The sequence below is a fragment of the Rhipicephalus sanguineus genome, chromosome 9, assembly GCF_013339695.2.
Source record: "Rhipicephalus sanguineus isolate Rsan-2018 chromosome 9, BIME_Rsan_1.4, whole genome shotgun sequence".
NCBI lineage: Eukaryota > Metazoa > Arthropoda > Arachnida > Ixodida > Ixodidae > Rhipicephalus > Rhipicephalus sanguineus.
In genome coordinates, this window is record NC_051184.2 from 34,079,843 (window position 1) to 34,098,722 (window position 18,880).

The 18,880-nt window shown below is 48.4% G+C and overlaps 1 protein-coding gene across 2 annotated transcripts in view; it reads right to left on the reverse strand.

Annotated features, from left to right (window-relative positions):
• Positions 1-18,880, reverse strand: part of LOC119404945 (tyrosine-protein kinase transmembrane receptor Ror2) — a 336,120-nt gene that overhangs the window by 149,361 nt on the left and 167,879 nt on the right. For both annotated transcript variants that reach the window (XM_049419130.1, XM_037671670.2), the window contains exon 2: positions 7,111-7,410. In XM_049419130.1, coding sequence (XP_049275087.1) covers positions 7,111-7,410 — 300 coding nt within the window. The remainder of the gene's footprint in view (positions 1-7,110; positions 7,411-18,880) is intronic.

An 18,880-nucleotide genomic window follows, 5' to 3' on the forward strand; every position in this document is an offset into this window, starting at 1 on the left:
CGTATTCCAGCCACTTCTTCTTAACGCATAGTATAATTATGTCCGCCTCGGTGGTACAATGGTTAGGGTGCTCGGCTGCTGACCCGAAAGTCGCTGTTTCGATCCCCACCACGGCTTTCGCATTTCGATGGAGCCCATCCCATCCCATCCGATCAATTCTATTCAATCCATTCCATTTAACTCTCTATGTATGTATCATCTCGCTTCCCCTACTTCCAGAGTGCAAGACCGCCAAACTGCCTCAGCCTCGTTCCATCACTGCATTTTCCTTTCTCACCTTCATCTTTTTCTCACTCTCTCTTCTCTACCTCACCCGGCCGTCCGCCAAACACGAAAAGAAAAGAAAAGAAAGACACCGCCTACAATGTTCCCGCGTCGTTTCCTGCCGCTTCTCCAGTCGTTACGCTTCCGGTGACCGCTTTGCTTCCTGTTTTCGTTCCTTCAGAGCTTATCCTAGCCGTTATCCCCTATCAATAGAGCAGTGTGACCTTACTTATGTTTTTCCGAATTTAAACGTAGAACCACAGTCACGTTTTCTCGGGATCGATGGTAGTTACCCGTGGCCATGCAATACACAAGAACTGCCTCATAGTGGGATAACCGATCCCTTCGTTTCCATGGGAACATAAAGCAGAGTGCCGGAGGTTGTGGAAGCCGGAGTATAGCTGAGCTTTCCAGGACGTGTCCTAGCAGTCGCGAACACTCGCACTCCCTAGCACGTTTATGCAAGCAATCGTATTTGTAATCCGCGCTTGCAAGGTGCCCATATGTCCACTTTGTACATATACAAAAAAAGCTTCCACTTCGGCTCCAGGACCTTGTATTTATTAATGGCGAAAGCCTTAGATGTCTCATCAAACACGAAAAGTGACTGACAGTCGGCGTCAACACGAGTGACGCAAAAAATCATCATGAGGCGATAGCGTCACGCTGTGACGTCATCGTGACGACACCGACAGCAAAATTTAGTGATGTCAAATGTGACATCTCTATGGTGTCATGTAACGTGGCGCCGTATGATGACGTCACCACATGACATCGTCGCTTGGTCATATTTGGGCCGATCCAGGAGGCACGTAAGGTTCAGAAAGCTTGCAATGCCTCCGATCGCGGATGCAGTGCCAAATCGTGCGACGTTTACAGAGCTTACGGTGGCGGGGGCATCAATACAATCGACTAAAAAAAAAAAAGAAGGCTTTTGCCGTCAAGTATCTCAGGCGAATGCATAAAGGACCCTGAGTGTTTTCTTCGCGTCCAAATGAACGCCGAGAAACTGAGGAATAGGCCTCCTGCGTCCACGAGGGCGCAGCTCAGGCGTTCGAACAAGTATTTACAAGGAGATCAGGGACGTGTTTTTCGCAACGGAGAGAGAAAGGAAACAGTTTAAGAACGGTCGATGGGCGGGGACGTCGAAGCGGCAGTTCAGTTCACTCCGGGGAGGCTTATGGAAGGCTTCCCGCGTTACCAAACAGCTCCGAGCAGCGCGGCAACGCGCGTCGCCTCGCGAAGCGGTAAGCCGATTTTCATTCGAAAAGCTTCGGGTCGTAACACCCCCCCCCCCTCTCTGCGAGAAAGGGAAGTCTCTCGGAACCGGAACATACCCGCTTCCGCAAGCTAGCTTCCGCGTAAAAGCTTTATTTCTTTTCCTACTCACCAATACACGAAAGAAAAAAAAGAAAATAAAAACAATCGTAAAATTCGGCTCTCAGAGAGCGCTCGCGAAAAGAGAAAAAAAAAAGGCAGAAGGCGAAAAGATGCTCGAAGCGAACGACGAACAGTGCTTGGACATAACAACGTACGTACAGAACGGGGGAAAACCCGGAGCGATGCCGGTTGTCAAATTTAGACTTCTCGACGGCTCAAAAGCTCGTTAGCGCGAATATAAGTCGCTTATACGGAAAGTAAACGAGTGGGCTATAGCGTTGTTACGGCCTATTACCGCGCTATGGGTTTCCGAGCAAGCAGCCGAGTGTAAAAGGGTTTTCGTCGTGCGACGCGATTTGTTCTCATAGCGTTAGTGAGGCAGCCTTCTTCCTTTGACAATCGGTCCCGTCGGAACAGCGCGCCCGCCATCGCTGAAGTTACCGATCTCGCGTTCAGCCAGTCATGGTCTTCGCATTTCAAGCTCGGAAACAGAACAACCCGGTAGAGGGCGACTAGCGACTGAGTGCGCTCTATTTCAACAAGATTTGCTGATTATTTGCTCACACATTATTCGGTGTTATTATTCTGTTCCTTAGCCCGTCTGATATCGATGTAAAACAACACACACGTGCATAGTGCCCATTAGTAGGGAGAGGGGGGGGGGGAGGCAAATGCATGATCTACTACTCGCTCTCTTAACACGCGGTCAAAAAGACAACACGCGCTTGTTTCATATGACAATAGTGTTCCCAGTGTACCTCGATTGCCAAACCTAAGTAACTAACTAGTCGGTTTACTGTCACGTTTAGGCTCTTTTGCGTTGCACTAAGCTACGATAAATAAACTACGAATGCACCCCACCGCACGTGTTCAAAGTTTCGCAAGAACGCGGCCACCGTCGATTGCGACTCTCAGCGGATGCCACCGTACAGCACCAAAGCCAAATTTGTCTCCGCTCTTCCAACAACTCCGAACGCCCTAGGACGAAGTGCAATCGGAAGAGGACAAATAATAAGGTTTACGGATCAGTAAAAAAAAAGGAAAAAGAAAAGAAAACGAAGTACACGTTGTACAAAACGAAAACAGCCGCACTCCCCCGAACCGTCCCTCCGTACGCCCAACTCCCGAAGCCAATATACGACAGCCGGGTTACAGATAGGGTTGCCGCTGTACAGACCAGGGCGCTTTTCAAAAGCCTCCCCCGACCGGCGTGGTCCGCCTATATATACACCCTTTATCCGACAAATCTGGCTCCCAATTCGATTGCGCGAGCTTTCATAGGGGAGACCCCCCACCCCCCCCCCCCCTCGCAACTCCATCCGCGCAAAGCTCCTTTCCCTTTCCCCTTCCCACATCCCTCCTTTCGCTCTTTTAAATCTTGGCACAGCGCAGCTGCCGGCGAGATTTTTGGTCGGCAAACAAGCGGCGGTTATTTCGGCCACGTCCTACCCCGTATACGAGGACGCTGCGCGGCTTTCGGAGCGAAATACGGTTTGTTTGCTTTGTTCGTCGTTGCGATGAACAAAATAAGGAGAGGGCGTGCTAGATAGAGATGGAAGAAGAAGTTGCTGCGCTGTCAGATATCTATTGGAATACGGCGAGTCGACTGTGGAGCCCATAGAAAGAGCAGCCGCGATAGTATTGCGGATACCGACTTCTGAGGATAAGTTGTTCTTTTCTGCATACGATACTGAAGGCGCATATCGATACGGGGAGGGTATGCAAAAAGGCCCTCGCCTTATTGAGATAAAGATATACATTTAGGTTTAAAATAAACCCAAGCCACTTAATGCGACGTCTTTCATAGACAAGGCGTGTCGCTTTGGGATGTTGAACTCTGTCAGTCAGGAAAAATATAGGAACAGCGGCAGAAAACAAGAAAAAGAAAAGCTGTGCAGACGGACGCAGTTCTTCTATCCCAGTTCTTATGTTTTCTAGCTGCGTCATTACGTTATGGGAATACACAAGCCCAAGTAGTGACCCTGTCACGCAGGCGAATGCTTATAAATTGATAGACAATTGAATCAGCGGATTGAAACTAAATGAGTACAATGCTCCGTTATAGCAGCGGATAGCCACCGGAAGCCGACGATAGACAATACAAGCCATAATTGAGCCAACTCTATGGCAACATTGCCAGCGCTTGTACCATGTGAGTAAGTCTGGTGGCTGAGTTTGGTCAGAAAAGATTATTACCAAACAGCATTCCGCGTTACAGAAAGTGTGCGAGGGAGGCCCATTGTTTTCGAAATCGATAGCATGATAGTTAGCCAAGACAATCGGCGGCTTGGCTAACTATCACAGTACATCTGAGCACACTCCAATCGACCACGAAGTACAAACTCACAAAAAACTCTCGGATAAATGGTAGAAGGCCTATGAGAGCGGAAACGAGGGTATGTATACGACTTAAAGTGCGTTAAGTGTGTTTTGCACCAGAAGAAGATATTCGCAACGAGTAGACTATCAGCAAGTTGCTGAACCGTAAACCAAGTTCTTTTAGAGTCGCACTTTTCAACACTCTCCTAGAAGGCATAAATGGCTTCTAATCCGTGGACCGGTTGCACTGGTAAGTCTTTGGGCTAACAAGCATCGCAACTACCGGTACTGTCTACAAGCGGGCTGGCAGGGCACCCGATAATCCTACACTGCCTAGCAATTAGTCGTCCGGATCGGCACAGCGATAGATGAAGCGCTCGCATTGCTGAACGTACGTCCCGTTAATCCACCGAACTCAACGTTAATTGAACGCACCCCTTTTCCGCATCCTGTCCTTCCTTACTGTAAAACGGTCGGTTTCCTGACGTCCGTCCCATCGAAAATATGGAGCTTAACTAAACTAGCGCTGTATGTGAAGGAGGAGGTTGTTAGAGCACCAGACTGGCAGAGACGACGACAAGCACATGGATGCGAGGGCATAGTAACCCGTACACTCTGTGTAAGCCGTCTAGCCAACGACGCCGTGCCTAACCACCCGGACGAAGGATGGGTGCTATGATCATGCTCTTTGCGAGAGGGTGACGGCCTATGAGCCACCAACACGGGCTCATACTTAGGGAGACGAAAGAAAATTTTGAAATGGGGCGCGTTGAGAAACCAATACTAGAAAAGGTCGAGCAATTAGACTTACGCATCCCTTTAGAGAAGTCCACCCAGCCGAAGATCAACCCGGTGCCACTCGCTATACGCCTATCCTTTGTAACAAACCCACCACGACAGATGCAAGTAACGTTCCACATTAGTTTTCCTCAGTTCACCGATGCTCTCCGTAAAGTTACATATGCCGACAAGTTACTAGTGCGCACGCGCAAGCAACGATGGTCTTCAAGTCCAAGGACACCAAGGAAACGAAATTACTCGATAATCCAAAGACATAGGGGCCGCATATGTGAGCCGACCTCTAGAACCCAATGACTCCTCACACAACACATTAACAGACACACCTATTACATTTCATGAAACTTGCACACATTACAGGCACGAATGCCTGACGTATCAACTTCTCCTCTCTGCTCAGCACGCGCCAAAGAGAAATACTGCGACGCAAAACTACAAGCTCGCGATTTTCTTACACCCTGTCACAGTCGAGCACTATAACCACTGGACCACCGTGGCATGTAAGTTTTAAGACGTGTCTGGCTTTTTCACGCAGAAAAAAACGCAAACATCGTCTATATTTAGACACGAAACGGGGCGTGACACGATTACGAGTATAACGACGACGCCGACACCTTCCGGCGAAACGAAACTCGCTTATAGAAAGGAAAACACATTCTTAAAAGGAAATATACGTAGATAGCAAAGCACGAGGAGACACCCAGCGTGCTATCCTAATCAGCAGCTTGCTTAGAAAGGGTGTGTGCAGCGCTTTCCCAGGCGTCACGCTGTCGAGGACAGCGCATGCCACCGAACGCATCGCGTGCTTCGCTGCGGAAGAGCGAGGCGCCAAAAAGTGCAGCGACTAAAACGCGTACAGCCAAGAAGGGACGTCGCAAAGAGCGCACGCGGCGCTGTACACGAGCCATGGAGAAGACAAGAATGAAGACTCCTTCGCGGCTGTCGTATGTACACGCACGAACACTGTGGCGCGCCACTCGTGGCGAGCCACGCTTCCCCATTTCTCTTCGTCTTTCCCTGTTGCTACACACCTTCGCTTCTTCTTCCTTCTTTCGTTATCCCTCTTCATCTTCTTCTCTGCACGCGCTCCGGCTTCCACAAGGCTCCAGGCCGTAATCAGCTAAGATTAATTAGGCGCCGCGTAGCGAAAGGCGGCTGGGGAGGCAGGCAGCTAGAGCAGCAGCAACAGCGGAACGTATAGCGAACAACGTAACAGAGCCGTACGTACGCGTACGAGGCGCGCGCACCCGTCCAACGTCGCGCGCGCTTTCTAAATCCCCACCTCCCCTCTAGGGTCCTCCCTAAGAACTCCCTACCTCCCCTTCATTCCTGGAGCGCAAGCTCGCGCTGCCTAGACGCGCAGGACGAAGGTTCGGGCCCCCCGGGGGCTCGGCGGAGCAAGAATTTCGTAATTTAATTCTGTACCATTAGAAAACGAGGGTGTCACGTGACCCCGCGGAACGGAAGAAAAAGGAGGAAGCGAGGAGAGCGGGTCGGAAAGGTTGGCCCGCACCGCCTCGCTACTTGCACGTTCCCGAAAATGTGCTTACGTTTGCTCTTCATGCCGAGACGACCGAGGGAGTACCTCCCGAAGTGAGTGGCAATGAACTCGTCGGATGTGAGGGACGAATCTGGGAAGTTCCGAAGGGGCAGAACTAAAATCCCCATGTGGCTCGTAGCGGGCCTGTTTCGGCTTGCACGCGACGTGCTGTCATCTCTTCCCTCTTTTTCCTACCCATCCACGCTTCAACCTTTCCAATGGTTATCTCTTCCCCTTGTTTCCACGCACGAGCAACAAGAACGATAACCGTTAGTTACTTCATTAAGCGCTTTGAGTTTCGTCGCTTCATCACGCCTCGTTAAATGGTTTCGCACTGTTGAGCACACAACGAATCTTGCGTGAACTGCGGGCGAAGTTAACACTGCTGCAGTTTTTTTTTCTTCTTTTCCTTTTTTTAAGAGGAACAAACAGGCACGAATGGATATCTTGAAGGTTGTGGGTTCGGTTCCCACCAACGCAAGGCGGGATACTTTTTCATCAAGTTTAAATCATTTTAATTTACGCCATAATTACTACACCATAGTTAAAGACAGACGTTAATATTCCCTATGCTTTCCTTGGTCTAGTTTCACGTTGGATTCTATTGGTTGTGGCTAACAAAAAGTCAGTATATCGACCGAGAAGAACAAGAAGATGGCTTTCGCCTTCGAGTCGTCTTAGGTGAATGCATAAGGGACCATGTTACTTTTAACTGGTTTTACGGTCTTTCAACCTTCACCTTTCCTGTTCCCGGCTGCGCCAAAGGCAGCGCAAGAACGCGGCGTACGAAATGGGAACTAAAAGCTCACCGTGAACTACAAGCTGCGCCGTCTCGGAGTAGGCGACGCCGTGGGCATTCCTGGCGTTGCAGCGGTACGCGCCGGCGTCGGCCACATCCACACGGTGTAGGAGGAGGGCACCGGTGTCCAGTTGGCGCCACGGGGAGCTACCCTGACTGGCGAGGCTGCGGCCGTCCTGCAACCACAGCACGCTCGTGGCGCCGGCGGTGCCACCGCTAGACGAAGGCGGGGGCTCCACCAGACAGGGCAGCATGACGCTGGAACCAAGCACGACTGTCCGGTTCCTTGGGCCCTCCACGATCACCGGCTCTGCGCAAGAAAGGAACGCGCGTACTTCAGGCTACGTCTGGGAAATCAATAAATTCATCATCATCGTCATCGTCATCATCCTGACCAAGCCCACTGGAGGGCAAAGGCCTCTCCAATGTTCCGCCAGTCAACCCGGTCCTGTGCTTGCTGAGGACACGTTATCTCCGCAAACTTCTTAATCTCATCTGTCCACCTAAATTTCTGCTTCCCCCTCGGGCGCTTGCCATCTATTAGAATCCAGTCAGTTACTCCTGATGACAAGCGGTTATCTTGCCTACACGCTACATGCCCTGCCCATGACCATTTCTTCTTCTTGATTTCGACTCAGATGACATTAACACCCGTTCGTTCCCTGACCCATTCTGCTCTCTTCTTCTGCCTTAAGGTTACACCTCTCATTTTGTTTTTCATGGCTCGCCGCCTCGTCCTCAGTTGAAGTTAAGCCCTCTTCGTAAGCCTCTTAGCTTACATTACATAGAGCAAGCAAGCAAGCATAGATGGCAAAATTACTTCTAAAATAAAATAAATTACACTGCTAATTGCTTCTCTAAAACTTTCTTAAATGTAATTAAGTTACATTAGGCTGAAAGTATTGACATTACAATGCTATTACTTTTGAAAAGTAATAAAATTACTACGAAATTACTTTTTAAAAATTTCACTGTTGCACAACGCGTCCTGTTCGCTGCCCCAGTATGACAAGAATAATAAAACAATAAAAGAATCATACAAAGCGTTGGCCAATTTTTCAAGAACTGTTCATTCTATATTGTGTTGTTGCTATCATTTTATCGGCCGTAATTACAAACAGATTCACAAACAAAAAGAACACAGACAAGTACGAGCGTTCGTCCTCGACGGTGTTATAAGCACGCGTTAATTTTTCGCGCTGTACTTATTTGTAAATCTGGTAGACCTACTAGCTCAACAAACTGTCCTTCCGAAGTATTATCGACGAACGCAATGTCCTTCGAACTGCGTGACAGTTCACCGTAACTTTGTTAAACGAACAAAACCGTGTACCCTTTTCAGCACTTGGCAGCAAGGCCAACGCGCGGCGTGCGCGCGAAGCTCGTGACAAGAGTTATCTAAATCTGGCTTCACGGCATACAGTGTCTTTATGAGGAGAAGCCAGCTTTACAGTTTCTCCGCTTTTAACAATTGATATAAAGACATGTGATATTGCTGAGCCGTGCAAGTAACGACCAATCCAGGTTACATTGAAACAACTCCACAGAGAGGGAGACAAATTACACAGTTCAAGTAACTAGACGTCTGAAGCGCAACAAATATATCTGAATAAACGCTACGCTCATCCTAAAGACGACTCGGTAAAATCTCGGAAGCGAGGCGACTATTAGGAAATAAAAATGACGCCAGCTAGAAAATTCGTGCGTCATTCTCGAAACTGGCATCCGCCACTGACAGCTCCCGTGCCAGTAACGTAATTTGCGCAGGCCGCTAGTACCAGACCCGAGAGAACGACGAATACATGAAGCACGTTCGTTCGCGTCGCTCGTATTCGGGTGAGGGTTAACTCTGGGGAGCCATCTGCATCAAATATCGTCGAGCGTCTCGGCAACAACTCGTGGCAGTCGAGTGATACATCTATTCATTCTCAGTTTCTCCCGTGGCCTTCCTTTTACGGAATAACACGCGTCGGCGTTTTAAGCGCTCCTCCGGGCGACCGCCGAACGAAGGAGCGCTCTCCGACGATAACAAGCCGAGAAATTTTCGCTCAAACACACACACACAAACAAGGAGCGCCCACACGCGCGCGCCCCCCTTTCGCATTAGCCTCCTAAAACAAGCCTCGTATTCTTCGGTGGTGTTCAGCGAACGAATCAGCGCGCGTTTTCTCGTGGAGGAGAACACGTCGTCAGCAGGAGCGAGCGGAGATTCAAATGCAGCGAGCGCGAAGCAAACAAATTAACGCATACACAAGAGATGCAGAGAGACAGAGAGAGAGAGAGACGATCCCGAGAGTGCGCTCGCGGGTAGTATATGTTTCTGCCCCCCTCCCCCTCTCCTTACCGCCTCCTTCCCCGAAGCGGGCCCTCACGATCCCCGACATCCCGCGTACGTCGCGCTGGTTCCATCGCCGTCAACGTCGGAACCAGAGACGCCTGCTGCAAAACGCTGATTATAATTATGGGCAGAAGTACACGGGGGAGTAGTGCCATAAAGTAGTCGAGGGTGCGGAGACGGCCGGCAACGACCGTGACGGCGTGGAGAGGAGGAAAACTAAGAAGACAAGAGTAAAGCGGAGAGAAAGGGTACCGGGGAGTCGAGACTCAACCCTTCTCGTTCCCTACCGAGCGCGCCGGAAAAAAAAAAAAGCGTTAATTACAAAGCCCATTTTGGTTGCTGTCTGCCCCCCCCCCCCTCCCCGCGGTCTCGCATCCCCTAGCTCCCCTTTTCCACAGGTCCCTCCCCTCTACCTCTTTTCCATCCGCTCCACATCCTCTTTCTGTACATCGTCACGTTCGCACCCTCTCCACTCTTAAGCGTTCCGCAAAAGAAAAACAAAACGAACAACTCCGGCCCGACAGGCCGCCGCGGTTTCCTCGACAACGCGCGCTGACAGCGGCGCCACCAAACGGCGCGAGATGGCTTAAACGGGTCGCACGCAGGCGCTGTCCGCCCGCATATACAAAGTCGTTACCAGTCGCAAATTATAGGGAAGGAGCCGGGATTGGAGACAACGGCGCACGGGGAGCCACGCACCGCCGCGAGGGAGCTGTCCGCGACGCTTACGGACGCTCTTTTTCCGGAGGAGTGAGCAAACGACTTTTGCGACGAAGTTGGGTGCAGCCAGTGCGCGTACACATACACAATAGCAGTAGAGGCGGCTACTGTTTAGCGTGCTGCGTGAGAATGACCGCCCTGACAAAAGTTCGGCAACAAGCGTAACTAACCGTTTTGAAGCGAAGCTGTCTTAATCTATCCTGTACCGTCGTCGTCGTCGTCGTCGTCGTCGTCGTAGTAGTAGTAGTAGTAGTAGTAGTAGTAGTAGTAGTAGTAGTAGTAGTAGTAGTAGTAGCAGTAGTAGTAATAGTAGTAGTAGTAATAGCAGTAGTAGTAGTATTAATAGTAATAATAGTAGTAGTAGTAGTAGTAGTAGTAGTAGTAGTAGTAGTAGTAGTAGTAGTAGTAGTAGTAGTAGTAGTAGTAGCAGTAGCCGGGGGGAGGGTTGAAACCACCCCCGAAATTTTTCAATTTTTGCATGTGTATATATAAACCTACATATACAAACACAGGCATGAACATACATAATGAATGGTTGAAACCGAGAAAAATTTTTGGCTACGCCCCTATAGTAGTAGTAGTAGTAGCAGCAGTCACGCAGGTCAAGTGACCAGAGCAGGGAGTGCATAAAGAAATAAATATAGATTCAACGAAATGGCGATTATTATCGAAATGATGATAATGACTATGATAATTTTCGTTAAATAAAAGACACGAAATGATGATGCTGATGTTTTTGCACCGATAGTCATCATCACTACAGCTCACTCCGACGGTATTTGTAACGCGGAACTGGCTGGCTTATTATTTTTTTTTCTCCGCAACATCACGTAGTTTCTATACTCAGAAAGACGTAGTGGCTGCGTTCGACGTTTCAAATTTTCGAAAGTCACCGCAGTGTTAAACGCTTCGACGAGAACACGGCTCATTTGGGCCGGAGACCCAAGGCCCTACTACGCGAACAGCCCACAGAAGTTGCGCAACATGACCGTACGTGAGAGAAGATACGACGGTGGTGATCATTTACGATGCCGGTAACACGCGCCTAAAAGCGTCCGCAACAGAGCCACTGAAAGGCACAGCTAAAAGCAGGCACGCTCAAAATGGGAACGCATGACAGCGGACGGTATAGTTTCAAGCTACGAGAACAACTCAGTCACTTAGTGCATTAACGGAACGCTGGTTCATTATCCTCAGATAGCTACAGGCAAGGGTGGGGTAAGGTTTTCTCAGCGCTGCAGCTTGCTCAGCGCCACGGAAAACTTGGAAAACGCTGAAAGACAGCAAGCCGCTTGTCACCGGCTTGTACAGCAGGCATCTGGGTAAATCCTGCGTTTTCGTAATTAGGCACGGAGACCGGACAGCGCGTGTTTAACTTTACCATTCCAAGCAGTGCACTACGTTTCGTGTGCGCCGCGGTGTCCAAAGGGCTCTGGACACCTCGCTGATTGCAAACGTCAGCTGCACGCGACATCAGGTCCCCTGGGACTCGCCAACTAGCTTCGCCAAGGCTGCTTAGAAGAAACGATTGCTATGAGGGAACCCTTCAAAACAGACTCGGCTCGCGCTGCACTGAAGCGCTCCTGAGGCATGGATGTAGCTCATTTGAGCACTCACGTCGCGAGGGAGAAGTCCGGACTCGCGTAGGATGACTTACTTGCGGTTTTCTCTAGCATCAGAAGGTAAAGGGCGGTAAGAGAGGAGAGTGTGGGGAACGGGGGAGGGGGGTGTAATTTGTGAAGTGAGAGCAACAGCGGCGCCGGCTGGACAGGGCATTTGGACGCGTTGGAGAAACTTTGCGCGAAGTACTACAAGAGGCAGCGATAAGACGAAGGGTACGTAGTTTGCTACACAGAGAAAACGCGAGAAGAAGACCGCAAAATTATGAAGGTTGGCATCATTCCGTCAAACGAGCAATTTATGTAGGCAGATTTACCTGATCACCATTACAAGAGAATAATCCTGTCATGTCTGCAGACTTGTCGCTAGCAATGGATCATTACAAGCTAGCCGCGCTTTTCACAAGACAGTTTTATTTCAGCTTAACCAACAACGAAAAAAAAAAGAAAGAGAAGAGGCATTGTCATGTGAACTCCTGCAAGCGAACTGTGCGTTACCATGTTATCTTGACTTGTTTCAGTGTGCTATATGTTTTCTTCTTTAGTTGTTCATTTTTTATTTTGAGTCACACTTTTTTTTTTCGCTGTAGAACTTATGGAAATGGAGTAACCGAGGTCATATAAACCTCTACCTCTTCACAACAAGCAAGTTAGGACAGGAAAGAATAGAAAACGAGGAATCACGAAACTCTTCGGAAAAGAAAGGCCCCCCTGTTGCAATGATCTAAAACGTTACTGGCTCAAACCGCAGACCTCCGTCACCTATATTTATTCGTTGTTGCTGTTGTACTCTGGCTTCTACGAGCGCGGGACAAAATAAAGCGCCGGTACCACAGCAAAGTCGTAAACCGTTTACGACACCAGCTAACGTGAAGCGATCGACAGAACCGCCAGCAGCGGCCACTGCGAGAAAACCGAGACAGCGAGACGAGAAAAAAAAAGAGAGTTACGTAATCCGGAAGGCACGCGAGTCGGTCGTAATAAATATCGGCCGAGAGAGTATCGTATAGCGTAGTACCATGTGTCGCCGACAGGAAGCTGCGAGTCACGAACACTTGCGCTGTAAACGAGAAAACCAAATTACGCTCGCTCATGTTGAAACTGCCAAAAAGAAACAAAAAAAGATATTTAATGCGGAGAGAAGCTTGCGTATTGAATGTACCGTCGTACGCGCCTTAGCAAGAGTTCGCATAGCGGGTGCACCGGCTTCAATATAGTGGTGGTGAGAAAGCTGGGAGGTCTGCTGTTACGCGCAATACTGCATTCATCATTCATGCCCAAATGGTCCCATGGAGGCAACGAGGTAGCATCTGGGTTACGAAACAGCACTCAGCTAGATTTCGCTTCGAAGGAGAACAGAAAACGCTACAGCAGTCATAGATGCGCGCAGCATTAAACTGCAAAAGATTCCGCGCACTCGAAGCTGCTGGTGTGTCACAAAGGTTGCACTAACTTAAGGGTATGTATGTATGTATGTATGTATGTATGTATGTATGTATGTATGTATGTATGTATGTATGTATGTATGTATGTATGTATGTATGTATGTATGTATGTATGTATGTATGTATGTATGTATGTATGTATGTATGCATGCATGCATGCATGCATGCATGCATGCATGCATGCATGTATGTATGTATGTATGTATGTATGTATGTATGTATGCATGCATGCATGCATGCATGCATGTATGTATGTATGTATGTATGTATGTATGTATGTATGTATGTATGTATGTATGTATGTATGTATGTATGTATGTATGTATGTATGTATGTATGTATGTATGTATGTATGTATGTATGTATGTATGTATGTATGTATGCACGCACGCATAAGGCAGCATGCAAACGCTGGACCTGAAAGTATACCCATAGACGTCTACTGTAGTCTGTTACAACCTAATAATACATTTAAGGTCCGCCCACAGCCGTGTATGTCTCGTTCAATAGCATTTCCTTATTTTCATGACGTCAAATGCCTTTCGGGTATTCCAAGCAGGTGATTTTTTCCATGCAGAGACATGTTCATCTCGCTAGTTTTCGAAGGAAGACCTTGAAATCCCGAGGGAACGAAATTCTCACCGCAACGAAATATTTTCGGAGCACCGGCAAACGTCCGTAGGACTCAATGCATATCGTAACTCGCGACTACGAAAGATATTCATACCGCAGTCCCTCATTAACGAAATTTATGAAACACGAGTGCGCAAATAATGCACTCTCGCAACATTAACTACATTCGAAATCTGCTGAAATGCATTCGTGCTACACTTAAATTGTGCAAAACTATCGCTACAGCGCACTTGAGAAGCAGCCGCCATCGTTGTTTACAAAAAAACAAAGCTGGCGACAATGATGATGATGATGGCTTGCCGAAACACTTGCTCGTTATCGCGGACTACGTAGCCAAATCCACATTCCTCATGAGTTTCGTTCATTGGATTGGCGCTCTGCTTGGCTTTGTCGGCTTCGCGAGCACATGGTCGCGCGTGTGGAGCCATTTGTGGAGCGTTTGCTTGGTCGCTTGGTGCAACGTGAATTGTGTGTTGCGATTGCTTCGTCCGATTTCGCTGTCTGCGAAGATGCCGCCTTCAACGAAAAAGCGGAAGTTCATCACTCTGGAAGATAAGGTTGCAATCATCAGTGAGGTGGAAAAGGGCAGGAAAGAAATGGACATCGCTGAAGAATTCGGCGTTCCGTGCAGCTCGCTGTCCACGATACTGCGCTGATCCGCGTTGATTCAGCGGAGCCGGAAGAAGGTTCACCTGTAGGCGCACTTGATGACGGTACTGGTGACAGCGCAGTGCCGCCATCACTGACCATTGCATAGGGCGGGGCGAACTTTGCGCCGTGGCAAACGAGATTGCCGAGTGAGAGGTATGAAATTGGTGCATGGTAAGGCCCGCCAAAGCAAACTTATTAACTTTTAGAAATAAAATGTGTTTTTTGCAAATTCCATGTCTTTTCTGCCGCATTCTCGCGCCAACGAAATTCCCGCAAGAGCGAAATTTTGTGCTTTCCCCGCCGATTTCGTTATTGCGGGTTTCAACTGTAGCACAACTCTCTTGCACGGATTAATGAGAGGCGCGCCGCAGTTCTAGGACCGGAGCTTGTATTCTCAGGTTGAACGACGGACCTAGCGCCCAGCGAAACACCTGACACGAGAGTATTAGTGTTTCATGAATCTTTAGCGCCGCGTTTACAAGCCATAAAGGATCGCCGCATATCAAATCCTTACCTGCTCCCGTCAATGATTCGACCTTACACCTTACTGTAAGAGTGTCGGGAATGGGACAATCCAGGGCCCCTACACGAGAGCAAATCGGACGGTTTTCTTTCACTTTCTAAGGATACGCGCATTGGCATCACCGTCATTTGCAGATTTCTAGTCTACGCGGACGTTAAGCCCAGTGTTAATGTAGCATCCTATGATGAAATAAACTTTTTCTAAACACAAGCCAACAGCCTTCAGGTGATTCTGCACTTCTCCACTGTGGTTACTGCCACGTTAAGAAATGGCGGCTACAAATCGCAGCAGTCTTTATTCATAATCACAGGATGTGGTTTAGAACATAGAAGAGCGTCGAAGTCGACCATAAGGAGCTCAGGCAGTTGTGCAGAAATCGCTTTGTGAGGTTGCGCCACGCACTCTAATATTAAGCGAGCAGCTATTATATTAGTGTGGTTAATATAGAACTGAATCATAAATGCTTTAAAATGAAAACTGAATCCGTTTGCCTAACAAAATTCCCACACACTGGTACGGATCAATGTGATGATAGACGCATAAAACTCACGCGGTCCATGATGCATTCGCCTAACACGGCTCGCAGGCGAAAGCCATCTTTTTCTTCTCCCTCGATGTACAAATCCCTCTTTCCTCCCCTGAAAGCTTTCTGCGCCTAACGTGGTTTTACACAGCCTCCGGGATCGACCCGCCTTTGAACAAGAGACGATGTCACATGATGGCGTCATGTGCCGTCATAGTGAAGTCACGATGACGTCACAGATTTCGGCGATCTGTGACGTCATGATGGCGACACATGATGAAGTCATCGCGTCGTGATTTTTTGTGTTGCAAAAAATCATCGCTCGATCACTTCACCATACCGCCGATGGTCACCATGCGGCTGACTTCGCCCCCGACGCCACCGACGGTCAATTTTCGCGTTTGATGAGGCATCGAAGGGTTTCGCCTTACAACTGACGCGCGCGTCGTCCCGTTGAAGCGTGTTGAAACGTACGGAGAAGCAAGGGCAGCAATGCCTTCTGGACAATCTCGAACTCGGCATCTTGATGGCTCCGATTTGCCAGAGTGCTCTTACGCTCACTCCGGTTGGGTAGAAGTGCAGCCTTCAGAATGTTTGATAACCATGCGGGATGCCAGAATGCTGAGAATGACACCACGAGATGAACTAAGTTCACAAGAGAACTGGTTCGACTGGTCCAAACAAATATTAGCCGTGGAAAGCTCAAACTATTCATTCGATTTATTTATTTATTTTACCTACAGTGCTGTCAGTCCCATAATGAGACCATAACAGCTGGACATATGATTGCGCAAGCAATAATGTCTTATATAAGCGTGTAAAGTCGCTATAAAAATATAAAGCCTGAACAACAGATTTTCAATACCGAAGTACAAGAAACACCGTAGAATTCGCCACACCTGAAATCAGGGCCACGTGGTAGAGAAGAAAGTGTATACAGATGACTCCTCAATGTATTTTATGGCGCGCCACGACCAAATCTAATTTCAGCTTATTACTAGCCAAAAAATTCAGCAACCAACCATGGGAAGAGAGAGAAACACGGAAATCCGAGCGTCGCGCACCACGAACGACATCGTCCACCTTGTCTCCTCACGTAAAACACCGAATCACTTCGAAGAACCAGCGCTAGCTCACTTGTATCACAAGCGCACTCAGGCTAATAGCTCGCACCGTTCAGTAAAAAAAAGCAGCGCGTTCCTTTATCGGTCCCCCGGAGACGAGCAGCAGCGTACAAGAAGTTCTGTCCACGGCTCCCACAGCGCTGTAAATCACGAATTCCGGCGCGGCTCGCCTCGAGGTTCTCTAGCGTCGCCGCCCTGGTCGGCCGACGATTTCCTCGCGGTTTTACGACGTAAATGGCGTTCTCCAGCACGCACACACACTCGCCCGTCGAGAGCTGTGCGCCGAGCGAGATTTCAACGGTGATGACGCGGTTCCTTTTCTTTTTCCTTCTCACCCGCTAACACGTCGCCCTATACCCCGTTCGCACACACGAGTACAGACTCGATTTTATTTCAAATGGGCGAATGAGTTCTGCGGAATACCGCAACAGGAAGGAAGGGTCTTGAAAGGGAAACTTGGCGTCCAGCCGTTCGTAGCAAGAAGCTAGAAACAAATCCATGTGGATTTCTCAGAAATAAAAGCTTTTTAGTTGACGAAATGTCCGCTCTGATTTGTAGCTGTATTACGAATCGCATTTATTTAAGCGAAAGTCTTCTGTGCCTCATCACACGCGGGCATTGAAGACGCCGCGTGCGGTGCAGAATTTCACGTGGCCTTAACAAAAATCAGAAATAAATCGGGGTTCTAGTCCGGTATTCCACCACAGAGCCACGTCGCCGGAGCTTGAAACCGCTTCGAAAATGGACCCCATACAGTCGTCGTGTCGGGCAAGGAATCAGGTTACCAAACGTAACATCGCGTGGCAGAGGACTAGAATCGCAACACGGCGTTACACCATGTGAAGAGCTTAATTAAGGAATGTGTGATTGAAATCTGCCAACGCATTACCAAAGGATGGGCAATGATTCATTATTATCACCACCATCTGCTACGGACAACTTGCCGCCGGTAGAGACCGAACCTACAACCTTCGGATAACGCGTCCGATGCTCTATCCGAAGGTTGTAGGGTCGGTCCCTGCAGATGGAAACTCATCTTTTTGTCCACTTCAATACCTTTTCACTTATGTCATAATTACAACACTACAGGTAAAGACTACAAATAATGTGACCCATACAACATCCTTGGTTTCATTGTCTGTTGGTTTCGCTCACGCGTTGATTTTGGACAGTGCTATTGACATGATTTTGTAGTGTAGTTACAGGCTCTCTCCTTCTCTTTCTATCTTTCAAACTTTATTTTCCCTTTCCCAGTACAGGGTTGCCAACCGGATTTTTTTTCCTGGTTAACACCCCTGTCTTTAATTTACTTTTATCCCTATCTCTCTCCGGTTTCGCTAGGTTGTGTCAAAGAAAGAAACGAGCCTTTGATACAGACCACTTCTTACGTTAACCTGTTTGCCGCACTAAATACAAGGATATTCCTACGGATTTGTGAGAGAGGAAAGGCGCGTAGTTGACGAAAAATTCGTTCTGCCTCGTAGCTGGACTAGATATCACATTTATCACGATGATGCCACCTGCGTATGGCACGCACTCACGAGGAAAAAACAAAACAAAAAATGATGGTTATTTTTATTATCACTGCCCCTTAATTCAACATAAGGAGCGTAATCTGACGCATATACTAATACCACAATATCGGCCGTTGACCCCGACGCATGTCCCAGCCATGCGTTTGGACCGCGTCACTGACGAACAAACTTTATATAAGCTCTTTCTGATTTCTACAACCGTGTTTATCGAGTTTAAACAAAAATTGTTAAGCGAGACCTGTCAAACCAGAGATAAGCTATAGTTGTATATTGTTACTTAGAATAGAGATAAAAGGGTCCCTTATGCATTGCATAGGACGGCTCAAAGGCGAAAGCCATCTTCTTCTTCTTTCCTTCTTAGTCGATGCCTTCGCCTCTGCCTACAGGATCGAATGCATTGCAAGATTTCTGCACGTAACATGGTTGCGCGCAGCCTCCGTGATCGGCCAACTTATGACCAAGCGAAGATGTCACGTGATGACGTCATCATGTCACGTCACGTCATGTGACGTCATGGCGACGTTACAAACTTGGCGATCTGTGACGTCATGATGGGTTTTTCTGCATCACTCGTGTTGACGCCGCCGACGGTAAATTTTCGCGTTTGGTGAGGCATCTAAGGCTTTCGCCTTAATAACTTAAAACCCTTAACAGTGAACGAAGTCTCTC